General features: G+C 49.4%; 13 protein-coding genes and 2 non-coding genes across 15 annotated transcripts; 7 read left to right on the top strand and 8 right to left on the bottom strand.

Annotated features, from left to right (window-relative positions):
* Positions 1-157: 157 nt before the first annotated feature.
* An08g08030 (uncharacterized protein) lies at positions 158-1,834 on the top strand (the record flags this gene model as incomplete). The annotated part of the gene is made up of 1 exon (XM_001392881.1): positions 158-1,834. The coding sequence occupies one exon, from the start codon at positions 158-160 to the stop codon at positions 1,832-1,834; it is 1,677 nt and encodes a 558-aa protein (XP_001392918.1).
* Positions 1,835-2,570: 736 nt separating this feature from the next.
* On the bottom strand, positions 2,571-3,587 carry An08g08020 (uncharacterized protein; the record flags this gene model as incomplete). The annotated part of the gene is made up of 1 exon (XM_001392880.3): positions 2,571-3,587. One exon carries the CDS (start codon positions 3,585-3,587, stop codon positions 2,571-2,573), a length of 1,017 nt encoding a protein of 338 aa, XP_001392917.3.
* A 646-nt stretch (positions 3,588-4,233) lies between these two features.
* On the bottom strand, positions 4,234-5,112 carry An08g08010 (uncharacterized protein; the record flags this gene model as incomplete). Its single annotated transcript, XM_001392879.3, has 1 exon — positions 4,234-5,112. One exon carries the CDS (start codon positions 5,110-5,112, stop codon positions 4,234-4,236), a length of 879 nt encoding a protein of 292 aa, XP_001392916.1.
* Positions 5,113-5,142: 30 nt separating this feature from the next.
* An08g08000 (uncharacterized protein) lies at positions 5,143-7,240 on the top strand (the record flags this gene model as incomplete). Its single annotated transcript, XM_001392878.3, has 2 exons — positions 5,143-5,406; positions 5,666-7,240. 2 exons carry the CDS (start codon positions 5,143-5,145, stop codon positions 7,238-7,240), a joined length of 1,839 nt encoding a protein of 612 aa, XP_001392915.3.
* A 748-nt stretch (positions 7,241-7,988) lies between these two features.
* On the top strand, positions 7,989-8,062 carry tRNA-Ile (AAT). Its single transcript has one exon. It is a non-coding gene; the product is annotated as a tRNA-Ile (tRNA).
* Positions 8,063-8,486: 424 nt separating this feature from the next.
* Positions 8,487-8,777, bottom strand: An08g07980 (hypothetical protein; the record flags this gene model as incomplete). Its single annotated transcript, XM_059749215.1, has 1 exon — positions 8,487-8,777. One exon carries the CDS (start codon positions 8,775-8,777, stop codon positions 8,487-8,489), a length of 291 nt encoding a protein of 96 aa, XP_059604147.1.
* A 470-nt stretch (positions 8,778-9,247) lies between these two features.
* tRNA-Ile (AAT) lies at positions 9,248-9,321 on the bottom strand. Its single transcript has one exon. It is a non-coding gene; the product is annotated as a tRNA-Ile (tRNA).
* Positions 9,322-9,842: 521 nt separating this feature from the next.
* On the bottom strand, positions 9,843-11,125 carry An08g07960 (uncharacterized protein; the record flags this gene model as incomplete). The annotated part of the gene is given in 5 exon segments (XM_059749214.1): positions 9,843-9,970; positions 10,025-10,590; positions 10,650-10,898; positions 10,952-10,985; positions 11,042-11,125. Coding segments are annotated over 5 exon segments (1,061 nt in total), but the record flags the coding sequence as incomplete, so codon positions are not given.
* Positions 11,126-11,731: 606 nt separating this feature from the next.
* On the bottom strand, positions 11,732-12,891 carry An08g07950 (uncharacterized protein; the record flags this gene model as incomplete). The annotated part of the gene is made up of 6 exons (XM_059749213.1): positions 11,732-11,960; positions 12,091-12,189; positions 12,298-12,389; positions 12,439-12,510; positions 12,602-12,635; positions 12,710-12,891. 6 exons carry the CDS (start codon positions 12,889-12,891, stop codon positions 11,732-11,734), a joined length of 708 nt encoding a protein of 235 aa, XP_059604145.1.
* A 293-nt stretch (positions 12,892-13,184) lies between these two features.
* On the top strand, positions 13,185-14,525 carry An08g07940 (uncharacterized protein; the record flags this gene model as incomplete). Its single annotated transcript, XM_001392874.3, has 4 exons — positions 13,185-13,738; positions 14,013-14,142; positions 14,224-14,272; positions 14,371-14,525. The coding sequence occupies 4 exons, from the start codon at positions 13,185-13,187 to the stop codon at positions 14,523-14,525; spliced, it is 888 nt and encodes a 295-aa protein (XP_001392911.3).
* Positions 14,526-14,564: 39 nt separating this feature from the next.
* An08g07930 (uncharacterized protein) lies at positions 14,565-18,072 on the top strand (the record flags this gene model as incomplete). Its single annotated transcript, XM_001392873.3, has 9 exons — positions 14,565-14,597; positions 14,687-14,967; positions 15,054-15,090; positions 15,261-16,453; positions 16,494-16,904; positions 16,957-17,059; positions 17,294-17,650; positions 17,781-17,880; positions 17,960-18,072. The coding sequence occupies 9 exons, from the start codon at positions 14,565-14,567 to the stop codon at positions 18,070-18,072; spliced, it is 2,628 nt and encodes an 875-aa protein (XP_001392910.3).
* Positions 18,073-18,362: 290 nt separating this feature from the next.
* On the top strand, positions 18,363-20,248 carry An08g07920 (uncharacterized protein; the record flags this gene model as incomplete). Its single annotated transcript, XM_059749212.1, has 3 exons — positions 18,363-18,447; positions 18,543-19,353; positions 19,405-20,248. 3 exons carry the CDS (start codon positions 18,363-18,365, stop codon positions 20,246-20,248), a joined length of 1,740 nt encoding a protein of 579 aa, XP_059604144.1.
* Positions 20,249-20,895: 647 nt separating this feature from the next.
* An08g07910 (uncharacterized protein) lies at positions 20,896-22,651 on the top strand (the record flags this gene model as incomplete). The annotated part of the gene is made up of 6 exons (XM_059749211.1): positions 20,896-21,211; positions 21,275-21,310; positions 21,374-21,595; positions 21,664-22,304; positions 22,350-22,467; positions 22,533-22,651. 6 exons carry the CDS (start codon positions 20,896-20,898, stop codon positions 22,649-22,651), a joined length of 1,452 nt encoding a protein of 483 aa, XP_059604143.1.
* A 46-nt stretch (positions 22,652-22,697) lies between these two features.
* On the bottom strand, positions 22,698-23,969 carry An08g07900 (uncharacterized protein; the record flags this gene model as incomplete). The annotated part of the gene is made up of 4 exons (XM_059749210.1): positions 22,698-22,878; positions 23,008-23,070; positions 23,172-23,288; positions 23,371-23,969. 4 exons carry the CDS (start codon positions 23,967-23,969, stop codon positions 22,698-22,700), a joined length of 960 nt encoding a protein of 319 aa, XP_059604142.1.
* Positions 23,970-24,472: 503 nt separating this feature from the next.
* On the bottom strand, positions 24,473-25,794 carry An08g07890 (uncharacterized protein; the record flags this gene model as incomplete). Its single annotated transcript, XM_001392869.3, has 3 exons — positions 24,473-25,207; positions 25,353-25,543; positions 25,629-25,794. The coding sequence occupies 3 exons, from the start codon at positions 25,792-25,794 to the stop codon at positions 24,473-24,475; spliced, it is 1,092 nt and encodes a 363-aa protein (XP_001392906.1).
* Positions 25,795-25,813: the final 19 nt, after the last annotated feature.

Below are 25,813 nucleotides of genomic sequence, written 5' to 3'. Positions count from 1 at the left end.
TCGGACTTGCATTTCTGAGCTTGCGTATACCTCGAAGGCCATCTTTATAAAAAGGAAACCTCTCCCAGTTACTTTGCCACTCCATCACACTTTCATAACAGCAATCCTTCAGCACTCATTCTTTTCTCTTCAACATCTAGCTGCAGCGATCTTCCCCATGCGCGCTGTTTCAACTATAATCGGCGTGGCAGCCGCTGTGCCGCTGGTTGCGTCTGCAGCCATTCAGACAAGATCAGCTGGCTCTGACCTCCCCATCGTGAACACCACTCTGGGATATGTGCGGGGCACACACTCCCCATTCCGCGGTGGTGACACCGCCATCGTCTACAAGGGTATACCGTTCGCTGCTGCCCCGACTGGTGAAAACCGCTGGAGGGAGCCCCAGTCACCCCAGCCCTGGTCTGGCGTTCTGAATGCAACGGAATTCGGTCCCCAATGCGCCCAGTCCTACAGCAGTGCAGGCATCTTCAGCAGCGGGAAGAAGACCACCAGCGAGGACTGCCTTTACCTGAACATCTGGACCCCCAACTACAATGACACCTCCGATATCACCTCCAAGAACTTGCCGGTGTACTTCTGGATCTACGGCGGTCGCTTTGAGGGTGGTTCAGGCGACGTCTTGACCTACGATGGTACCGGTCTCGCCGCCAAGGACATCATTGTTGTCACCATCAACTACCGGTTGGGCCCCTTCGGCTTCCTCGCCCACCCCGAACTGTCTGCCGAGTCCGGCCACAACAGCTCCGGTAACTACGGTATCCTCGACCAGCAAGCCGCCCTTCGCTGGGTTCATGAGAATATCGCCAACTTTGGCGGTAATGCCAGCCAGATCACTGTTGGCGGTCAATCGGCCGGCTCGGCCAGCGCCTTGGACAGCATGTGGAGCCCATTGAACGAGGGCCTCGTTGCCGGCGTCATCTCTGAGAGCGGTGCCCGCGGTCCCCACGACCCCATGACCGGCAGTGCTGCCACCAGCCACCGCACCAAGGTGGCTGCCGAAGCTCAGGGTATCGAGTTCCTCAAGGAGCTGAACGTCACGTCCATCAAGGAACTGCGCACCACTGTCTCCATGGAGACCCTGCTCGAATACGACTCCCTCAGCGACACTATCTTCGAGGGCACTCAGTTCGCCAACGCCTCCGCCTTCTTCATGGAACCCCCCATGTGGCGTCCCAACATCGATGGCTACGTCTTCCCCCATGACTACACCCAGTCTCTCCTTCTCGACGCCCACGCCGACGTGCCCATTCTCACCGGAAACAACAAGGACGAGTCCGGCGCTGAGCCAGACCCAGGTCTCACTGCCTCCACCTACAACACTCTCTACCAGGAAGTTTTCCAGAATTTCTCCGAGGAGTTTTTCAAGCTCTACCCCGGCGACTCTACCTCCCAGGCCAACAACAACTCCAATGCCCTCTACCGCGACATGAGCCGCATCGGTACCTGGCAGTGGGCTCTTGCCTGGGCCGAAGGTGGTGCCAAGAGCCCTGTCTACACTTACTACTTCACCCGCTCCCCGGCCGAGAACCGTGGCGAGGGCGCCTATCACGGCTCAGAACTCTGGTACACCTTCAACAACATCCCCTATTCCGACTACTCTAACGTTACTTGGTACCCCTATGACTATGAAGTCGAGGAGTACATGTCCAACTACTGGGCTAACTTCATCCGTACCGGCAACCCTAACGGCGACGGCCTCCCTCACTTCCCGCCTAGCACCGAGACTAAGCAGACTATGTGGCTGGGTGACTCTTGGGGTGCGGGTCCTATTTCTGCTAGCGAGGAGCGCATCGAATTCATTAAGAGCTGGTTTGCCACCATGCCTGAGTGGTAGGTTGGCGTGCCACACTGTTGTACGGAATCGTCTGTTCCTTTATCGATTCTCATCATGCCTGAGGCATGCGATGTATCATAGTTATTTTTCGTTTTTACCTTCGTTTACCACTAGTGTATAGCTGTTACTTACTCACTAGCACTTTACTTTGCTGAATAAGTTACTGTGTATAGTTGCATTGCAAACCTTCATCCAGACACACTGTTTTTGCACTTGTGTATAATGGCACCAGTTTAGTGCTGTCTCCAGTACAGTTAGTCAGGCAATCTGGTCACAAAATAACTGCCAGTTAATCTTGCTGTTTGCTCTTACTAATGCTACCGGACAATGACAGGCGCACGTGAGTACGGTATGGATCTCTTTCGTCTGGCGATACAAGTATCGTCACGGGTAGATAGGCGAATTATTTTTCTTCTCTCCTCTTCCAGAAGATACTGAACGTATTCGTATAACATTATGGATAGATAATATACAAAACAGGTGGGACCCCTGGTCATGCTAAACGAATACATTTGTGGATATCGATTCCAATAAGCTATGCCATACAAATTAGAAACTAGATGCTAGTCTAATGGATTCTCAAAACGGAAAGAAATGGTGGGAAGATAAAATATAACGAAATTATCGTCCTTTCGAGTTGAGACCGAAAACTACATAGACCAGGGTATCAAGATCATTTCCAAAGGCAAAACCCTCTTGTAAAAGTCGGAGAATGAAACTCGACGAAAGAGAAAAGCTAGACTCCCCGAACAAACCGTGCAGCTGCCTCTATCATCTCCTCCTGCTCCTCCTGCCACCCAAGGATATGTCCCATCATATAAATATCATGCGGCAACCCCGGCACCTCCAGATACTCGACAATGTTGCCTGGAACAGCGCCCATCGCATCCGCAAACCCCCGGACACTATCACACAACACCTCCGCACCTCCAACCTGGGCAAAGATGGGAACAGGCGTCGCAAACGGATGCAACGCCGGTGATAGGTACGGATCATCCAGACGCACCGACTCTGGCGGGGCAAAAGCACGCGCACCCCACGCGGCCATCTTCCCTTCACAGTAGTCAGTCCGCAGGTTCCGATGGGCGTTCATAGCCTGCGAATCGCCCTCGAAGCTGTACTCAACGGAGGGCGAAAACAGCAGACACGCCCGGGGCGGGGGCAGCTCTGCAAGCTCATGGCCGCTCTCCTGCTGGAACGAGGCGAGGTGACGCAATAGAGCCATGGCCATGGTAGCTCCGGATGAGTCGCCCACGAGCACGATACGGGATGGCGAGATATTCAGTTCTCGAACGAGATAGAGATATGAGGTCACGGCGTCTTGCATGGGCCCCGGGTATGGGGTGGGATTGTTGCCACCTGCTAGCCGGTACTGCACCCATAGCGACCGGGTGCCTGTACCCAGCTTCTCGTTGAGCAGGTCGGCTGTGAAGCCGGAGTCATCGGGCCGGCCAGTTAGCCATAGGAATGCGCTGCCGTGGAATGATAAGATGACTAGGCTCTTCTCGTCATCTACTTCTTGCTCTTGATCATTGTCGATGTCGATGAATGGTGGCAATGACTTCGATGGTGGTGAGGGATACCAAGTCCCGCCGATCGTTTCAGGTTTGATGGTGTCGCTTGTGAAAGCACCGCGATACGAGTCTTCCGGGGCTGGATTCATGAGAACCCATTGGCTGCCCAGCTTGTCTGGCTCCAGGCTCAGGGACTGGGCGTAGCCGAGTTCGCGGATGATGGTCATGGCTAGCTTCATGAGGCGGGTGGTGAATGCTTGGCGATATGTCCATCCCGGACTCTGCCGGAATGAGGGTATTGTGTAGTAGATGCCAAGGACCAGAGACACTAGTGAGACTCGTATCACCGATATAAGCAGCCAAATGATCCAGCCCGGCTGTCGAGTCCGCCAGTCGCTGGGTATAGCGTCGTTCTCGGCCAACGCGCGCGACATGGTCAACGCTTTCTGCTTTCTAGAAGAGTTAGATAGTACTAGCCGGTTAATATCTCGACGAGGGATGACAGAGGTGGCTTGTTGGTGATATAAGAATAGGCAGCCTCGCTGAGATCCCCCGTCTTAGGCAGCCCGTGCGGCAATCTGGCACAGGGCTGATTGGCTGCCTTACCGCGTGGAGCATGAGCACTCAGTTGTCCAATCGGAGCACAGCCGAATAGTTACTTAAGGCCTCAGGCAACTCTTTGTGCCCCCACCCTCGGTTTGGATGGCACATGACTCTTCTATCACAATCTCAATATGTTCGTAAATATACTGACGATGGTATCATTCTTGTCCGCTTCTCATATGTCTCTAATGCTCCGGAGCACCATTTTCACAGAGTGTATATTTGACTCATCGACTATCTTTACGGTCAAGTTGACTTGAATAGTTGGAAAGCTTCTGCTATCTATGGCTGCAATGTAAAGTCATGGTCATGCCGGCCCTTCGAATAGTCATAGTCCTCGTCCACCCACTCAACGCACGGCACTAGATGACCCCAGTCCACCTTTCCCTGCAAGCTCCGAGGTAACACGACCTTTAAGTCTGTACGATACCACGCCGGGAAATGAATTGTCACGAGCATAACACGCGGGTCATCCGTGCGGTTCGGCATGCCTGCATGCCACAGCCGGAAATCCCGAATAATAATCGCTCCCTTGGGTAGCGATGGCTGCACTGGGGGAGAAACCCTGCGCCGTGCTTCAACGATCTCCGGGATCACACCGGTGTCGTCACTGTCTCGAGGATCGGCGTCCCGGTGGCTACCAGGCCAGAGCTCAGTAGCGCCATTTTCCGGAGAGGTCGCCACCAGGTTTATATTGATACATAGTCCAAATGGCATCTTGGGGAAGTCAAAGTGCACGTCTACATGCACCGGTTGTCGGTCTTCAGCTTTGAAGGCCGTGTTGGCGCTATAGAAACGCAGGTGTGGGTTGGGTCCCAGCATGCATTCGGTGATGGCAGTTGCCCAGGGGTTTGCAATAACGTCCTCAAACATATAGCTCGAGTCGACAACAGGCTCTTGCTGGATGTTTCCGGTACGAGAGCCAAAGTTGCGGTGGGTTTGTGGATTGGCATACAGGGTCTTGGCCTCGGGGACCATGCGATCGTTCAGCTTATCGAGATGAATAGGGTCAACGCCGTTAGTAATGACACATACGCCATCCCGATGGAGACCCTCAAGAGCTGCTTGAAGGTTATGAGAAGAGAGAGTCTTAGTAGCGCGTTCCTCGTCCGAGAGTGTAATTTGAACCAGCTGCGGGGTTGTCATGGTGGCGTTCTCCATTGGGATTGTGGCAATGAGACAGAGAAAAAGATGGTCAAGCAATCGAGGGAATTTACTGTACTACTCCCGGAAGCGAGAGCAGTCATCTATATAGCTGGTAAAGCAAGAATACAGCTGGATGAACGCACTGATAAGCAACTCCTCCCGACTAACTTAATGCGCCTTCCCAGTTGGGAATGGCCGGGGGTGGCGGCAGGTGACCCAACCAATCACTGGCCTGAGGTTTACCGTGGGCTGCTTGGACCTTCCTTTCTTCCTTCATCCTTCTTCATCCTGATAGTCAGGAGGACTCCAGTTGGCACTTAACTCGTTATCAGCCGTGCTGCTCCTCCTCCTCATGGTGTTTGGACCCTGCAGGTCTATGAATTCAAGATATAGCAATCCGATAAACCACGGCAAGACTCAAGTATAAAGTAGAGGCTTGCGTCCAGAGTGTGCGTGACCGATTCCCTTAGCGAGAAACCTGGTTTGCTCCTTTTATTGTATCGTTGATTCTAATCTAGTCATGTCTTTAGAGAGAGATAGAAAAAACTTAGGGGTTCCGGATGATGAGGTCGTCAAACAGTTACCTAGTAACGTTGAAGAGACTGGCATTGAACAAACCAATGATGCAGAAAGGTCCCTGGCTCACGCCAGATTCGAGCATAGCCTTGGATTCTGGAAGGCGTGTCAGTTCTACCGTCCAGCCCTGTTCTGGTCTTGCTTCGTCAACCTAGCCGTCATTCTGTGTGGCTTTGATGGCGCCTTGATTGGGAGTCTGGTAGGGTTGACCCCATTTGTTCGCACATATGGAAGATGGGTGGACGGGCAATATGCGGTTGCTCCCTCTTGGCTGTCTGCCTTCAATTATGCGTCATACGTGGGCAGTGTGCCTGGCTCGCTGGTGGCAGGCATCGCCTACGACAAGTATGGTCCGCGCATGACCCTCGCTGCGGCTTCGATCGGCTCGATCGGGTCCATCTTCTTTCAGTTCTTTAGTGAAGGCCCAGCTCTTCTCTTCGTTGGCGAGCTACTCAACGGATTCATCACAGGTGTCTACCCTGTCCTCGCCAATGCTTATGTTAGTGAAGTTGCACCTGTTGCTGCTCGCGGTGTCCTTGCTGCCGTCATAAACCTGTCCTATGTCATTGGTCAACTAGTGGCATCAGGACTGCTCAAGGGCACCAGTACGATGGATAGCAAGTGGGCCTATAAGATCCCATTCGCCTCACAATGGGCTCTACCTGTCTTCATCCTTTCGCTCATATACTTCTGCCCAACTCCTCCATACTGGCTCTGCAAGAAAGGCCGACCAGAGCAAGCGCGGAAATCCATTCAGCGTCTGACGACATCCGCAGTTGATGTGGACGCGTACCTCGCTCACATCCAAGAGACACTCCGCTTAGAGGAAAGCTCTAGGACCAAGCCCAGCATTACCGACTGCTTTCGCGGTACAAACCTACGGCGCACTATTATCTCCTGTCAGGCTTTCAACATCCAAGCCCTCTGTGGTAATATCTTATTCATAAACTATGCCGTTTACTTCTTTGAAATTGCTGGTCTAGATACGTCGGACGCTTTCTCAATGAACGTGGGCCTGACATGCATGGGCTTCGTTGGGACGCTAGCCTCCTACATTCTCATCTCATACGCCGGTCGGCGCACCATCTATCTGTGGGGCTCTACCGTGATCGCCTTGCTACTCCTTCTCGTCGGGATTTTGGCTGCAGTGCCCCAACACAATTCAGGGCCTGCATGGGCCATGTCCGCCCTCATGGTGGTATGCAACCTCATCTACGACATGTCGGTGGGACCATTGTGCTTCACCGTCATGTCCGAGGTTTCTGCCGTTAACCTGAGAGGTGTCACTATAGCCCTGTCCAATGTCACTGTTGTGGTATGGTCTGTCATATTTGCTGTCGCCATTCCCTATGCACTGGACACTACCGGCTCCAACTGGGGCGGCAAACTGGGATTCCTATTTGCTGGCATCGGTGTCTTGGACACACTTTGGTGTTACTTCTTTCTGCCAGAGACTAAAGGCCGAACGTTTGAGGAACTGGATTTCATGTTCCAGCAGAAGCTACCCACGCGTCAATTTGGCAAGTATCAGTTTACGGAAACACAGCAGATAGCGCCAGAGGCTTAGCCTGTTGCTGCAACACAGGCCAGAGAATTATTATTACAAGGCAAGCTTTTATCTAATATTTGTGCATATTTGGATCTTGATTCTATGTCTCCTTTTGGTTCATCCATTGACTAACCGTCTCTTGTAGAGTAATCATAGTTGAGTCAATAATACTAGCTTTTTCTCGGTTACACTTGGTCTATCTTCGCCGCTGAACTGGTCGTTATCATTTTAAAGGAACAGGGAATATCTTGGTTCACGTGCTGCAAAGGTGCCCGGTACAATGCGTGCCCACGAATGAGCTTCATGTACCTGTTTCGTTTTATATTTTCTACTTCACCCAGTAAACTGTTCAAGAGAAACGTATGGAGAGCATCAGCCAGTCATTTATCAGCTTGAACTACCATCTGGCAAGGGGTCCCCAAAATACTTGGTAGGGCTTCCACATCCCATGTTATCAATAAAGTGGCAGATCCTGTAAAGAATGAAAGCCCGGCACAGTTACCTTGAGCGGGTATAGGTTGCTCATGACGAGTCGTTTGAGCATACTGTACTTAATGATAGCTGATGATAAAGTTCTGTGCAACTTTCCCTCCCTCTATCCGTGTGATTCAGGACTTGTCAATGAGCAACCTGCTTCTTCTACTGGACCAGGAAATGTGTGGTTGTGGTAAACTGTCGTTTAGTTCAATCAGACCCAGCTGTTTGTTGTCTTGTGTTAACCTCTTTGGTCTATTTAGCACTAACTTTCCCGCTCATTCAACAAGCGGGTCCCATAGCTCAGTTGGTTAGAGCGTGACGCTAATAACGTCAAAGTCGAGGGTTCGAGCCCCTCTGGGACCATCTTTTTGTCTTTTTTACTTCTATACGTGTCCGCCTCTCTATCCTATTTCACCAACTGGCGCGAGGGTTGACCCATTGAATACAATCAAGTATTAGCATGAGCTTTATTTATTTTTGTGTTTATCTTGTTGTACCCACGTCATGCTAAACCGAGTCATACTAACCAACCATTGCGTGCAGGAAAGTCTACGGGTGATTCCAGGCTGGACTTTCGATTGCCATATGCGACCGTTAGTGCATGCTATAGTATAGATAGCCGCACGACGATGCAGCTTGACCAGACTTCTTCAGTCAATTGCAGGACCTAGCGACACAAGCAGCCACCCCAGCCTTGGACAGTTGGCATACGGATATGAAATACGGCCTCCCACTCCGGGATTTGAAAAGGATGTTTATTAAACTCCTCATGGACATTTATGTGCCTTCAGCTCCACTGTATCATGGCCATCCCATCAATGTATAATCTGTGAACCAATGGTAGTATTTGTGATCCGCAGACAATCGCCTCCCTGCTACCTATTCCCAGTGATGGATGGATCAGTCTCTGATTGTCTATGACCAATGTTACTCGCGTAGGCAGACCACAGGCAATCGATGAATAGATACCGACCTCTGCATTATGATTTGGGAGGGTGACATCGATACAATCCCTGCGTAGCATCATAACAGTGGTTGTCTCCCACCGCCCTACACTGCTGCAGTTCGTAATTAACATAGACCATAATGACCAAATAACCAATACTCTACAGGAAAGAAAATAAGCATTACTGTCCAATGAAATTCTTCCATTTATACCTCTTCCCTCACTTAGGTTGTTAGTAGTTCTCTCGCACTATAGTGCGCTTATATGAATTTCTGGAAAACTCGATTCAAAACTAATACCAATAGGCGGCTGATACTGGGAGTGAGCATGTTTCTAACATATTTCTGAATTATCTCCCTCTCCTTACCTCGACCACTAAAAGGATGTTCAAGCCTGCATTGCATGAAGAAGCCAGTTTCTGAACGAACGAGGAGATGTGGCTATTGTGGATCGCGGTCCGTTCAGACCACCGCTGGATAATGGCCACAAAGATTCATTTGGTTTTGCTACCTACAAAAGAAGATGTGCAGCATGATTAAAAAAGCACAACTCAAAGACGTTGTTAGTTATAGGGGAGAAGGAAAGAAAAAAAAGCAAAAAGATGGTCCCAGAGGGGCTCGAACCCTCGACTTTGACGTTATTAGCGTCACGCTCTAACCAACTGAGCTATGGGACCCGCTTGTTGAAAAACGTTCCGTGCATTGGCTAAATAAGCCAACATAAAAGTGGGGTCTAGATCATTTGCGGGTGGCGGGTCACTTGCATGTGTCAACGGCTTGTTTCATGTCACACATAGTACGCTGACTCTGGCATGTATGATTCGAGATTATAGGTTCTCTGATAGGCTAGCTGTTGCCAAATTCTATCTATTATAATAAATCCTAGTCAGGAGTCGTAGAGTGCTGCTTATCAAAGTCAGGGCTTAGCGGATGGCTCTGCGGTGGGCATCTGTACAACGACATATTTATCTCCGTCGCACCGCTTTTGGGGTAATTGCATAGTAGCAACTCCAAGATTGCAAAGAATTACTATCAACTACTAGATGGTAGTACACTAGCCGTGACACCCTACAAAATTTGCGGCAATACAAGATAACAAACCCTTGTATTATCCGATCAATAGCATATAGGGATCATCAGTTAAGAGTTGTCACATTAGGATTATACGATGGTTATGCCCACACTGGTCCAAAGTCCATCAAGCCTGCACATCGACCAATATTTTGCAATGAGAGTCACGATCATCCACCAGAGCCTGAAAGCCCTTCTCCACGACTTCATCCAGCCTAATTTTCGACGTGACCATTCGCTCAGGTTTTAGCTGACCTAGAACACTATCAGCAAAGCCAATGGGGACAAGAACGAGACCACACAACTCACCGTAACTAAGTGCCCGAATGACCTCGCGAAACGCGCTCTCATCGTACAGTGCTGACCCTGTATAGTTGATCTCGCTATACATCAATTCGTTGACTCGAATGGCTGGCCGTTTCTCCCACACAGCAATGTTTACTATCGTTCCGTGCGTTCGACATGCCGCAATGGCTCCATTCAGAGCTACCTCCACGCCAGCCGTATCAAAGACAACATCCACTCCTACGCCGTCGGTCAACTCGCGAACCTTTGCGGCAACGTCTACCTCTCGCGGATCCAGGATATGTGTTGCCCCGTAATTAGAAGCAAACCGTTTCCTGTTCTCCGTCAACTCCGCCACCATGATATTCTTTGCCCCCTGTAGCTCGAGCACCTGGATGATTCCAATTCCACTGGTCCGCCCCCTAGTACCAAAACGTTGTCATTTGGCTTGAAGGGCGATATGTTTACGGCGTGCCAGGCTACTGCCAACGGTTCGACCAATGCTGCTGCTTCGAGGGATACGTTGTCGGGGATCGTATAGAAATGTTCTGCGGGTGCTACGATGTACTTTGCTAACCCACCACCGTAGCCTACCAAGCTGGTTAGTGCATAGGTCTGCATGCCAAATCCTGTACGGATATGGACGTACCCGAGAGCCCGATAAATCCAATCTTCTCGCAACAGTATTCATAGCCCTGCTTGCATGACGTGCATTCTCGATCGAAGATGGTCGGCCGCACCACCGCTCGTTGTCCCGGAGAGACATGGGTCACGCCCTCTCCGACTTCTTCGACGATTCCGCTGAATTCGTGCCCGAGTGTGACTGGTAGGCTGGTTCCCGTGATTCCGTGAGGCTTTTCTGGTACCAGAACAGGGCCTCCAGAGTACTCGTGGATGTCTTTCGCGAATAATTTTAGAAAATTTCGATACAGAAGTCAATCGCGAACTTACCACTGCCACAGATCCCAACAAACGATGGTCGCATCTAATAGTAGATCGGTTAGCGCAGATCATCGCGATTGCTAGGCGCACGAAGCGCACCTTCACCTGCCCTTTGCCGCATGTCGGTTCTTCAATTTCCTCAACCCTAATGTCGCCGCGACCATGGAAGCGCGCTGCCTTCATGACAGGCGTAGTCTTTAGTGTTGTCCGATATGTATTGACAGAGTCGGTTGCAGTGTTCAACATTGTTGCGAGGGAGAATTATAGCGTCCCATAAAATGATATTGAATATTAAAAACCCTTCAGTTATCCGGAATATAGTTCTATTGCAGAGCCCAAGGGTCTGAAAGCTTCAATTAGATTTTATATGAAATGTTAACTGAGGCGAATAGATCCTAGACGTTTTGATGACGTTGATCATGGTCACCCGAGATCATAGATCTATAGTACAATAAGCCGCTCGTCTGAATTAGGTTCGATAGACCATGATGTATTGATAGGCCATTGAATCTGATTGGTTCCATCGCGTCTTGTTCCTTTGACAACCATTACAACATCCACGATGTTGCATTCATTCTGCGCGGCGCCATGCTATTGGCCTGCGAAATATCATAGAGCCCCAACTAGCCATCCCATGATTTGCTGGGATTCAGTGGCGCTAATTCAGGTTCAAGAATTTGCTAATTGTGGCTCAACGTGCAAGCGACCAACAATCGAAAACGGGGTGGCTTGAGATGGCGTCGGGGAGCGAAGCGCATCTTCCAGTTTGTGGGGTGCTGGGCAGTGGCGTCATATTTCCCGGCAATCCGACGCATGACACTGAGCAATATCAAGTCCCGCAGCTGTCACACGAAACGGAACAACCAGGCTGTCCAACCATTGGTGTCCAGCACCTGTCAGCCTAGGGAGATCAGCAGCACTGCGCGCAAGGTTTCTAGAACAAAGGTCGAGGCAATTCTGAGTGGTAGCGATGGGTAATCGCCAACCATCTGCCCCCACTGCCACATAGTACTTTAGTCTGCGAAGGTGCAAGGCTCAAGCGTGGGGAATAGAAACCCGACCAATTAAGCTTCTTCTTCACGCTGTTGCTCAACAAATGCTCGCAAGATGGATTCTAGTCCTTCGTTACGGCGTGCAAGTAGCATCACATCTGCGACATTGACTGTTGAGCGCCCGGCATGCCTAAATAGGAAATTCCGAGCGTTAGCCCGGAACCAAGGTCAAGCATATCCTTATCCAGATCGGCCCTGGACGGTCACGGCCACATCAAATCAGGGTAACCAGGCCCTGCTAATTAGGAACCAGGGCTTACAGATCGTGACTTACTTAGCAAATGACTCCAGATCCTGACTGACCGTCTCTGTTCATCATCCTTAGTCAGCGGCTGGTCAGTGATCGAGATATGACGAAAGTCACCATGCAACGAGTGAGCGGCATCGAGACTCGTCTGCAAATACTTTCGCGTACAAAATGTACCTACCAATTTGGGCCCAGACCATTTCAGTCAAAGCGCCGATAAACTGAGGGGTGGCGTTGACACCAAGCTTAATAGTCTCTTCATCCACGATCTTTCCAATCGACAACCAGAGGGCAGATTTCAAGCGCTGCAAGACGACTTGTTACTATGTGCTATGTATGCCATGGTTGATGTATACTTACCTCTTCCAGGTTGACTTCTTCGTTCTGCTCCATCCTGTATCGAGACTATCGAGAAACCAGAAGCTTGTGTATGTTGGAAGTGATAGAATGCGAAACAAGCTGTTCTACCGTGGCGGTAAGATGGAATATCTCGTTGATGGATCCAGCAGTCTTGGACGCGCGATGCCCGTGTCTCCAGAAGACGCGTTGAACAGACATACAAATGGGAACGGGTTGTGATTGGCTTCTCCGCTCATCCCGGAGAATCCATAACTCCGAGCGCGGAATGACGCTAGACCCGAACGACCCATTTCCACATTCGGAATTCTTCTCTACTGTCCATCAAGTTCCACGCCTGTTCACCGGACCAGGGAGTTCTCCTTACACTTATCTGTCAGTCTGTCAGGCAAAATAATTGTCTTGCAAGCAACTCATTAGCTTCAACCGGCGAACTGCCTCCTGAGTCTCCAAGACCCCACAACAACGCTTCCCAACAAAAACATCCACTATCTTCCGGCCCAAGCCGGCGACTTCCCCTCCACGCAACCCAGCAACATTCGGACACGCGGTCACTTATAAGTGAAAAGATAACATACCAATCACAATGGCAACCCGCGATCCAGGCGATATCGCCGCTGATGCTCTCAACGACTTCTTCGGCCAACTTTACACCTTCTGCGAGACTATCTTTACTCGGTTCTTCGGAAACCTCTATGCCTCCTTCGCTGATGTGAGCATCAACCGCTGGACAAAGGTTATTTTGTCTGTGGTTGGCTACATTCTCGTCCGGCCATACATCGAGCGTTTCTTCAAGTACATGCACGACCGAGATCGCAAGAAGCAGATGGAGAAGGAAAAGGCCAAGAAGGATGCCAGGAAGGCTAAGGTGTCAGCTAATGAGCTCCGTGGCGGTGGCGGCGGTGGCAGGGTTCTCGGAGAAGTGGAGAACACGGACGATGAGATTGAAGATGGCGAGGACTTCGCGACGGCGAGCGGCGTGCCTGAGTGGGGAAAGAACGCCCGGAAGAGGCAGAAGAAGTACATGAAGAACTTGGAGAAGGAGGCTGAGAGCCGGACACACAACCTTTCCGAAGAACAGCTTATGGAGCTGCTGGATTGGAGTGAGTCGGAGGATGAGAAGAGCGCGGGTAAGAAGGAGTAGGTTGAGTCTTCTTACCTCATCTTGCTTTCACTCCCTTGTATTTGATACTATGATTTTGGACGGGAAACGTATAATTTGGAAGTTGGGGCCTTTCTGAGGATGTACGATTGACAAGTGTGTGGACATAATATTTGTAATAAGATAAAGCATCAAGGTGGCGTTTCTGCGTTGCCTTTTAATTTTACGACGCCGATGCATTGACTCCCAAGTGGCTTTAGACTTTGTAGCTGGCTATGATAGCTGAACAATACCACACGTCTAGATTTCCAGTACTAATGTTTGCGATTTTCTCCATCCTGTTGGTAGTATGCCCAAGGCCCTTGGAGTTCCAAGTTATCGGGTCGGAGAGAGAGGCCCATCTTCTAACGGATTGAAAGGATATGTTACAGTCAAAAATCCAGTATATTTGATACAGCCAATAACAATCTTTAGCCAAAGCACGAACAAGAGAACAGGCAGCTACCTGAGGTTAAATCAGTAGGATTCTGGACAACTAAGTAACTTCTCCACTCCCCTGACAGACGAGGCAAGTGTAGGATCGGCATCAGCCCTTTGAACCACAATCAGAATACTATGGTTATGGAAATGAAGAACTGCATAATTAGCTTATAACCCATCGATGCGAGAGATGCTTTTGCAAAACAAGCCGAGAGTGGTGATCAATGGGTCAATGATGGCAGGAAGCTGCACCCGGCATTGGTTTTGATACATCTGCCGATACAGCATCCGGTACAGTATCCGATACACTTCCGATACAGTCAACTGACTTCGCGTGGGGTATGACTGCTCCTTTTGCTTGAAGATGAGGGGAAACTTGAGAGAATGAGAGTAATGGGGAACATCAAGATCAGGGATGTAACTGGAAAATGTTGATAAGAGATTGGGTAGTGAAATTCGCATGGCGAGGGGTTTCTGAATGCCGTTACGTTGGCGAATATCTTGAGTACGCTGTTGTGAACGCTTCAGGCATTAGTGCTTCACCATGCAGACTTCCACTACATAGCAATATTGTTCGATTTCCACAGTTTCAGACAAAATGTGAGGTCACTCTAGATATACTCTTCTTAGGAAGTCGGCAATCTATCCGAGAGAAAACGATTGTTGAAAGAGCGGTTTCTCTGCGCAACAACGAGGAGCGGTCACGCTACTACGTCTGGAGGCGGCTCGCCCCACTTGATCTGGGGTATCAGCGAGACATAGAACGAAGACGTCCGACTCTTCGCAAGTCACAGATCTTTTGCCTGTATACAACAGATGCATACAAGTTTAGATTAAATGTTTATACTCGTTCTCTTTAGGTCTTACCGACAGGGCACCTTGCGCTTCTATTCGTTTGCTGATCAGAATGGTACGTACTTACCTGCTTCCACAACAGTAGCAGCATCGTTCTAATGACTTATGATTAGTCCCAACAACATAATAAAAGAAGAAAGATAGCGATCGCCTGTACACCATGTCGCGCCCGAAAGATCCGCTGCGACGGCATTGAGCCAACCTGTGGCCCATGTAAGCGACGAGAGACCTTGTGCTCCTATCCCGTTGGAAGCGCAAGGAAAATTCGGGACAATCAGTAAGACCCTGCTGCACATATACTGGACATACTTCGAGCCAACTGTAGTTATAACTGCCAGGTATATACACCGGTTACACACCGTTGATCGAGCTGCATCTACAAGAGCCACTCACATTCCTGCCTCTGGAAGCCCACTTGCTTCAATAGGACCCAAAAATGGACTGAGAACGCCAAATGGTGTTAGTAATCGGAGTGAGCTGGATAAAAATACCGTTGGCTCTCAGAGCATGCCTCTGCAAGCACTTGCGGAAGGGGACCGTACTGCTATATTTCCACACTCCCCCATGAGCAATGACGAAAACAATGCCTTTAGTCCTAAAACAAGGCAAGCCTCGGGCTTCCGAAATTCGAGAGGAAGCCAAAGCCGAATCACCGCAATGGGTATAACACCCGACGGACTCTTCGGTTTGTCAGAGAATGAGGACGAGTTCTTCGGTGACTCTTCGGTCGCCTCTTTTCTGAAGCAAATCAAAGATTCTGCAACGAAAGAGCCTGAACGAGGAAGCTCGACAACATATCCGATTCCGCGTGCGACTTCTGGCACAACATCAATTGCCATGCCACCGGTGGCTGAGAATGGTCCGAGTGTCAAAGCCTACGATCTACCACCACGGCAACTAGCTGACTACCTTTTAAACCTTTATTTCGAAAAAATACACAGCCTGTATCCATACGTCCATAAGACAAGCTTCCTTCGTGCTTATGGACGCCTATGGATGCCACTGGCAGAGACAGACGCGGAGACCATCTTGTCTGGGCTGGGCTTAGGAGATGCATGCGTGTCCCTGCCACTCTTCCATTGTGCATTGAACATTATCTTTGCTTTAGGGTGCCACTTCTCCAAATTAGATCAAACGGCGCGGGAAGCTACGGCAGAAGAGTTCTTTCAGCGCTCGCAGCGACTACTGAACATGATATCACTTGATAAAGGTGATTTAGCCCTAGTACAAACATTACTCCTGACATCACAATACTTGCAAGGAGGCGAGTCCCCATCGAGATGTTGGAATATTATTGGTCTTGCTTGCAGAATTGCACAGTCACTTGGAATGCATTCTCTTAAGGCAGATAGGGCCAGAACTCCAGCCCAAATACAGATGAGAAGGCGCGTCTGGCATGGATGTGTAATGCTTGATCTGTGAGTGCTTCAGATTATGGATCGTTTTTATTACTAACAGAATCCCAAGAGCAAGTAGTATGATGTTGGGTCGACCTCCCATGACTCATTCTTCCGCAGTACCTCTTCCAGAAGCTATCGATGATGAATATCTCGATTCAAGCATGGCAACATGTCAACCATCAACGGAAACGCTTTCAGGAACTGAATTCTATGTCAGAACTCTACAGCTATACAAAATACTACGAAAGATTCTATCCGAGGTCTATGAACCTTGGGAGGACGAGAGGGCTCCTGATCAGTCAGAGCGGCCAAAGTCTGAAAACGAGCTAGCCCAGACATTGCTAAGTTTGGATGAGGAGCTTCTGGCGTTTGAATCAAACCTTCCAGTGGCTCTACAATGGCGTGATGCACAGCAGCCCGCGGATGTGGCTGGACCATTCCGTCGTGAGAGCAGTCTGTTGAGGGGAAGGTACATACTCCTGCGATACATTCGTTGAAAGGTCACTAAGCTTTCGCCCCAGGTTCCTTCATTTGAGAATATTGCTCCTTCGTCCTACGCTTGTCAAGTTTTGCCGTAACGGTTTCCCACCGCGTCAAGCGGGTGGCTACCCTCGATACCAACAAGTATTATCAAAAAGCAGAATATCCGTGGATTTCAGTATCAGCTGCTCGACATCATGTGTTGAAACTGCGATTGAGCTGTCGCACCTTATGAATGATATTTCAACGACTGAATTAGCAAGTGTGTGGTGGTACAATGTCTTTTGTATGTTCTTCCCGTGACTAGTATGAAGTGACGGCCGCTGAACTCAACCACTAGATGCTTTTACCGCTGGTGTTGTTCTCATACTGGCTCAGGCGTCTCCTGCTATGACGTCCAAATTTTCTCAGCCAGTCTTGGAGAATGCTTGGAAAAGCTGTTGTGACTGCTTGGAAAACATGAACCCGTACAGCAACACGGCCAGAAACTGCGCCACAAATTTGCGGAAGACTCTATCTCAAGTTCTAGACGGCCAAGGACAAGAATCTAGAGTGCTTGCCAATAAACCTGTGCCTCAGAGTACAGGGCAATATCTGGGCCGAGACACAAGTTTACCTAGGGCACCGAACTACCTTTCGACTCTCGCTGGATCAGAAGTTGGCGATGATTCCACCCAAGGCGCCCTGGATACTCAATTTTCTGAGGCATTGGACTCTCTCTGGAGTGGAGATGATGTAAACAGTTCTTTGATGGAGATGCTATGGGTTGACCTTTGGTTGACAGCACCATCATTTTTCTAACATTAGCATGAAGTGTGGATGCCATTATGGAATGCAGCGACGATGAGACAATTTAGTACTAGAGATGATTCTCTGCCTTTGCCCTGCGAACGATAAATCGTACGCCGTCTTTCTCATAACAGATGGAGCTCGTGCAAAGTATATATATCCGGTTATCCTATCAAGTAAGTTTTACCGCGAAAACCCAGAACACCATGAAGCCCAACCATCGTTGAGGCTAATTGAATGTTCCGAAGAGGGGAGGGCCACCTGGTCAGCATACAGGACTAGCTAGGAACCCGAAATACAAGGCCTATGTCACTATCATTATGGCAAGCAACCTATTCTACTCTGCGAGCTACAAACCGAATCACTGAGCGTAGCTTAGACTTATCAAGTCACATGACTCTTCAATCAAAGGCTGCCGATCCCTAAGAAGGACTTGCATAAATCCAGCACATGACCTTGTCATGTGTGAGGGGTTCTCACGATTTCCCTGTGCAACTCCTCGTTGACACTATACATGAGACAAGCTGGATTGGCTTAAAAGCCCGGGAACTCCGCATCAAACCTCAGAGTTATTCACACTGTCACAACCGCATGGCTTGTTTCTATTGAGTGATACACCCAATTTTATCTCGTACTACTGAGCGGACGTAGTTTCCATATGACCGAGATAAAGAAAACGGACGTGTTCATTAGCGGTGGTGGGCCTACTGGTTTGCTTACTGCGTATGCACTTGCTAGACAGGGTGTGGATACCTTATTCGTTGGTAAAGACTTTCTCACTTTACTCTGTCTTCTGAGTTCCTCTAAGAAGCAGAGCTCTGTTAACAGCTTTGCACAGAGCAACATGACAAAGCCCAACAGGCAATGTATGGCCGCGCAACAACTCTCCACCCACGCACGCTTGAATTGCTGGATCAATTGAGTATATTAGACGACCTGAACCAAATTGGCTATGTGGCCCGTGACAGTGTGACGTACAGGGACGGCAAGCGGGTGTCGTCTAGAGGCTGGGAAATTATGTACCAGCATATGCGTGGCACGTTCCTGGATTATTGTTTGAATATTCGCCAGAAGTTCTCGGAGGAGGTAATTCGTGATGCATATGTATCGCTTCGAGGCGAGCCGTACATCGGTTGGAGATTAGACGGCTTCACCGTTGAGGAAGCCTGTGATGATGATTATAAAGTCGTCTCGCATGTGACAGAGGTTTGTTCGGGTAGAAGCTTGACGGTGAGAAGGTATGTGAGCAATCATCAATCAATGTTGCTCGAGAGGCCTATACTGATATTGCTGATTAGTAAATTCATTGTTGGCGCGGATGGTAGCCACTCGCTTGTGAGACGCCTTGCCGGTATTCCATTTGAAGGCGACCACACAAACTTTCGATGGGTACGCATTGATGGGCGCTTCAAGACTGATATGCCTGAGGCTGATATTGGCTTCGCCTCCATTGAGTCCAAAAGTCATGGGAATGTGCTCTGGGTTCAATTAGATCATGGCGTGAAGCGGATCGGATGTGCTATGACACCGGAAATGCTCGCCAGATACGGGGACAAGCTTACACTTGAGGACGCGAAGGTGGAGGCTGTCAAGTCTATGGAGCCATTTTCGTTGGAATTTGAAACTATTGACTGGTGGACCTTGTATGGGTAAGTCATGCTTCCAAGTCTTCCAGGTCACCTTTCTAACATGCAGCACAGTATCAATCAGCGCGTAGCAGAGTGCTTTTATAACAACGACTGTGTGTTACTAGCAGGCGACGCCTGTCATACGCACTCATCTGGCACAGCACAGGGCATGAACACAGGCGTTCATGATGCAGTGAATCTAGCGTGGAAGCTCGGCGGCATCGTGAAAGGCTGGTATAATGATGATGTGCTTCGCAGCTATGATACAGAGCGACGTCCTGTAGCGCAGCATCTAATCGACCTTGACAAGGACTTCTCGGCTACCATATCGGGTACCGTTCCTGACAGGTACAAGGATCTATCCTTAAGCTCAAACGAGCTGTTTGCCAAGGTCTTTGATGACACGATAGATTTCTGTATTGGGTTGGGAATCCACTATAACGAGAGTACCATCAACAAGACTTCCCTAACAACGGCAATTTCAGCAGGCTGGAGGGCTCCAGATGCTTTGGTATATGCCCCTGGATCACGACTACCTGTTAGATTATTCCACCTAATGCCGAACGTTGGTGCTTGGTCGATTCTTCTCCTCGCTGGACATCCTGAGAAAACTAGGCAAAGTCTCATTCGTGCCGTGGAGATGGTGAAACAGCTCAGCGAAAGCCTTCCTCGCGAAATGATTCGATCTCTCACTGTGGTTGCCCAGAGTCCTGCTGGAGGAGACCAGAGGTTCAGTATTCCAACAATAGGTCGACTCTATTATGATCCAGAGGGCTCCGCTCATGCTGCCTATACGGTGTCTGATAGCAATGGCGCAGTTGTCGTTGTTCGACCTGATGGAATCCTGGGTTATGCAACACAGCTTGACGAAGCGAGTAATGTCATTAAATATTTTGCCGGCTTTATTACTCGGTGAAGTAACATGAATCTGCCAGGCTCTCGAGGCTTGAGTGTATGTTTTGTGGCTAAGCGTAGATACGTTGTTGACCGGTATTCCAAACACATGTACTTGGGGCCTGCTGTCACAAATCTAAAACCATATTTGGATTTTTCAGGAATCACGCTCAATTGGAACAGACGTAATTTCCATATAATCTGGCATAGCATGAGCATAGTCGATTGGAGACGATCAATATAGTTCGGTTTCGGGTGCTGTATTGTAATATTACCAAAGCCGAAACATACCACCACTATTGCAAGTGGGGCTTCTAGTTCCGAGCTTGATTCTCAGCGCCAAATGATGTTCCTCATTTTTGAGACTCGTCTTGAGATCACAATGTCTATGTACCGGTGCACTAAGAGACATACACTGTCTTGTGCCATGAAATGAAGCTGGAGGCCTTACCGAACCCCGCAGATCTTCGACCCACCCCCACAACCAGCCAGTGGCAGGCCGGAGTAAGATGACCTCTCAGTAATTACAGAGTCAGACACACAACGCCCTTCTAGTGCTTATCAGTACCACTGACTCTCAAGTTATTTAATGGACCTCTTCTTCGTCTATTCTTCAATTTCCTTCCCAAGACTCATCCAGATCAATCCACCACCGACAAGCTCGCCAAGATGGGCATCATAAGTGACCTGACCCGACCTGATTCAACACATCATGAACCCATCACATACTTGCTCGCATATATTGCCTGCTTATCACTCCTCTCGGTTATTCCTTATGTTCTATACATCCGCTACTATAGCTCATTAGCCAAAGTCCCCGGCCCCTTCTGGGCCAGTCTATCGCGATGGTGGTTGGTATTATTCTCAAACAAAGGCAATATGCATCGGTTGTACCCCCGTCTTCATGAGGAGTACGGAAAATTGGTTCGTGTCGGACCAAACGAAGTTAGTGTGGCCGATTTGAATGCCATTCAGTTGATCTATGGTACGAGGAGTCTCCTTTTCCCAACCCTGTCCTTCCGAGTGCTAACACTGTTATAATGTGAAGGGGCCGGAAATAAATTCGCAAAGAGTGATTGGTACAGTGAGTCGGATTCCCTTACCCAAATCTTTATATTGTAGATCACTAGCTAAGAGAATGATACAGGCGTTTGGCAAGGCCGTCGTAAATTCGATCTCTTTGCAGAACGGAATGAGACTATCCACGGTGCTCAGCGACGACTTGTCAACAACATCTACTCCATGAGTAGTCTAAAGGACTTCGAGCATGGCGTGGATGCAGTAGTCGAACGACTCATGCAATGTATGCAGCGCCAAGGGTCTGACGCAACTGTTGATCTGGGGAAGTGGGTGCAGTTGTTTGCTTTTGGTAAGATCCCTTCCTTGAAAGAGTATCTCCTATTCATTCTATGTTCTCGCTAACGACATACTACGTAGATGTAACTGGCGAGATTACATTCTCCAAGTCATTCGGATTCCTGGAAAATGGAACAGACGGTGGCGCGTTCCGTCAAATTGAAAACGCACTTCGCTCGGCTTCTTGGGTGGGACAAGTACCCTGGGTATATTGGTTGCACGATTACATGACGCCTATCATCGGAAGTCGTCTGGGTATCGCAGCACGCCATGGTACAATTCGACAGATTGCCGCTCGTGAGATCATGGCGCGTCGAGAGGGGAAGCATGTCGAAGAGGCAAAAGAAGAGCAAGACATTTTATCCAAGCTCTTTGACGTGCAGAAGAAGAAAGAAAACCAGCTGTCGGATGATGACGTGCTCTCAATGGCCACGTCGAATGTTTTTGCGGGCTCTGACACCACTGCTATCTCGATCAGGTCGATCTTTTACCACCTTTTGAAGAATCCCACGTGCTTGAAGAAGCTTAGGGATGAAATTGAAGATCGGAAACGTCAAGGGAGATTCTCGGACCCGGTTACATTGGACCAGGCAAATGATATGCCGTATCTTCAGGCGTGTATGTGGGAGGGGTTAAGATTGCACCCGGCTGTTGGGATGAGTCTCCCTCGTGTTGTTCCCAAGGGGGGTATTATGATCGACGGGTGCTTCTTGCCGGAGGGGGTAAGTTGACATTGATATCTATCGCTTTCTGGTTACCCAGTGCAGGACTGCGTACTGACACAGGATGAAATATTTAGACAACAGTGGGTGTCAACGCCTGGGTCGTCCATCGCGACGCAAGTATATTCGGCGACGATGTTGAAGCCTTCCGCCCTGAAAGATGGTTAGGAGAGAAGACAGGAGATATGAGTGCGTTACATACCGCCTCCATATTATCTGATATTTTAGCTAATTATATTCCTCCTACTACTAGGACGATACTTCTTCGCATTTGGAGGTGGTTCACGACTCTGTATTGGGAAGAGTACGTCTACTTCATCATCATCGATTCAAAATCTCATAGCTAATCTTTTCCACAGATATCAGCTGGATGGAAATGAGCAAGGTAAATAGCTATCCAACATCATAACAACCACCCTCTACGTCAACCCTCCAACACTGTGGTAGAATGTATACAACATCAACTAACCGAGCAATAGATGATCCCAACTCTTCTAAACCGCTTCGACATTCAGCTCGCGAACCCAGATGAGCCGTGGCAGGAAACATGCTGGTACGTCTACTACTTTCCGCTCTCCCTCAGCGGAGAAACACAACTCGCATCAAGCGTATCAAAATCAGTGAATTTAATACTGACACTATTCTAGGTGGTTTGTCAAACAAGAAGGCCTGCTAGTCAAACTTTCACCTCGCAAATCATAACCCCCCATACACATCGCAACCACTTCCAAAATGAAACCCAACATTCTCTTGAAATATACCAAAACTGTACATACAAACCAAACCAACCAAATCTAAACCAAACTACTGACTCCCCTTCCACTCCCCCACTCTAAAAACTCAATCTCTCACCAACGCCCCAAACACCCCCCTCTCACTCCCACCAACCGGCAATCCATGCGTGCCCCGATCCAGCACCGCAAACGTCGCCCTCGGATACCTCTCCAACAACCCCAAGCAATCCCGATACCCAACGCTCTCATCCTGCCTCCCACAAACCACCATCGTAGGCGCCATTAACTTCTCCCCACTCCTTTCACCAAGTACCTCCTCACTCAACCGATACCTCCCCACATCCCCCCTAATAGGATCCAAAACACCCTTATCAGCCCCTTCCTCAGCAGGCACATACACCTCCCTACACTTCCTCTTCAACTCATCCACATACTCCTCCGTTTGCACAATTACCTTCCCCCCATTATCAATCCCAAGGAGCATCCTATCTTCACGAGACAAACTACTCATAACACCCTCATTCTTGATAAGTGGCTCAATCGTATCCACGTCACGCTTACTATCCTCCGGCTCAATGAGCGGTACCCGGAGGAGTAAGCCATCTATCTGGTGGAGATATTTCTGGGCCAGCGCGCGGGCGAGATACGCGCCGCAGGAGGAGCCGATTAGCATGAAGCGGGAATTCCCCAGAGTAGAGTCTATGAAGTGCACGAGGTGGTGGTAGATGTCGTCGAGGGAAGTGATGTTCCTTGCGGGCGTGGAGGCCATCCCGGGCAAGGCGATATAGATTCGGCGGAGGGGGATGCTGCTGGTGGTGAAGATGGGCTCGAAGTCGTGCATTTCCGTTTGGGGGGTCATTTCCCAGCCGGGGATGATTAGGATGGGGTGGCCGTTGCTGGGGCCGAGAGTTTGGGTGGGGAGGAGGTCCATTTTTGGTATTACGATGGGTTGTGTATAGGAGGGTAGGCTGTTGAGATTTGTGCAGGGATTGGTAGGGGTTGGTTGGTAAAAGAAAGGGTATCTAAGGAGGGACAGGGTTGGGAGTCAAAGCTTTTGTGGATTTGTCAGATCACGCCAATTTATCCATTTCAGTGTTTTGTGGGTTGGCTAATCTAGTTTGGGGCTGGGACTAGTTCGTTTGAAGGTCTCAGATACGAGGGCAGGATTGTAAGCTAGTTGATGGGAAGCCAGTAAGTATGAAACGGCCCTGTAGGGGATATTTAATATAACAATGGTGCTGCAAGCGTCATCTATATATATAATAACTGAGATAATAGCTGACGGGGACTAGAAATGCAGATCATGAGCAGGCTTGGCAAGTAGGAAGAATAACGGTCCGAGTAGTCTCATTAGAGACATCGTCGTTTTTCTTGACAAAAGTAAATCTTCTAGACTTTATCGGAGGCAAATGGTCTCATGTACCAGCCGAGATATCATTGCGAGTGCTCCTTCAGCCATTTGTACACCACGGAAAAGTCCTTCCCTCGGTGTTCCTCCTCAACGGCATTATACACCTTCTGAGCAGTGTCCGCCAGCGCCAATGGTGTTTGCGACTCCTCCGCAGCAGTAATCGCCAATCGAAGGTCCTTGTTCATCAGACTCACACCGAAGCCGCCCTCGTAACCACGAGATGCCGGTGCCGTCTCGACCACGCCAGGTACAGGGTTGTTGACTTCCATAGGCCAACATCGGCCGGTTGACGAATTGACGAGTTCCGCCAAAGCTTTTGGATCCAGTCCCCAACGCATGCCGAGGTTCATTGCTTCCGCGGTCGCAATGTTGTTGATCGCCAGGATGTAATTGTTCGCCAGTTTGCCTGAAACGCCGGCTCCCGGGGCGCCCATGTGCCACGCCTTCTTTCCCATCATAAGTAGTACTGATCGCACACGATCAAGGAATTGACCAGTCTGCGAAGATGCACCGAACATGAAACTTAATGTGCCAGCGCGCGCACCCACCACGCCGCCCGACACAGGGGCATCAACAAAGCGACCTTGGGATGTGGTTTGTATTGCGTTCGCGATTTCTCTCGATGACGCAGGATCAATTGTTGACGTATCGATGAACAGTCGCTCTTCTTCTAGCGCGGGAAGTTCTCCTTCTCGAAGGACAGAGTGATAGACATCCTTGACATGCTGCGGCCCTGGGAGGCTGGTGATAATGACGGACTGGATAGTATTATCAGCATGTAAACGCAAATAGATGCGGCTTCTTGCGAGCAGAAACAGTACTTCAGGCATGTACTAGGCAGTGTCCGATCACAAAAGCCACGTAGGGTCTCGCATCGAGCGGTGACAGGAACGATCAACTTACCGACTTTTCCGCAAGTTCTCTCGCGGTCTGAGCCACCAGAACCTCCGAAACGCTGTCAGCAGCGCCGCTGCTTCTAGCAATTTCTTGCGCTTCCTTCACAAACCTAGACATATTCTCTTCATTCACGTCGCGTATAATCAAGGTATCCGTCACAGGGATCTTAGCGCGCAGGTTCTTAGCCATGTTGTAGCCTATGGTGGACAAAGAGATTGTCAATGTACGCTAGACAAAGCCATTGAATGACGGCCCGTGTTTTCGCGGATTGCGAATACCTACCCATTTGGCCCAGTCCGATGAATCCCCATGTAGCATCTCGTTGCGCAGAAGTCGAGAATGTGCGGCCAGATAGAGGGTAGTGCTGTGCGAGGCGCAAAGCTGAAGGATATGCTCTGAATAAGGTGCCCGTTCCCCTGCAAAGGGGCAAAGCACGCGAGAGGCTCATGTTCAGAAGAGGAGGTATT

Source organism: Aspergillus niger, assembly GCF_000002855.4.
Source record: "Aspergillus niger supercontig An08".
Lineage (NCBI taxonomy): Eukaryota > Fungi > Ascomycota > Eurotiomycetes > Eurotiales > Aspergillaceae > Aspergillus > Aspergillus niger.
This window is presented reverse-complemented; position numbering and strand designations above follow the sequence as displayed.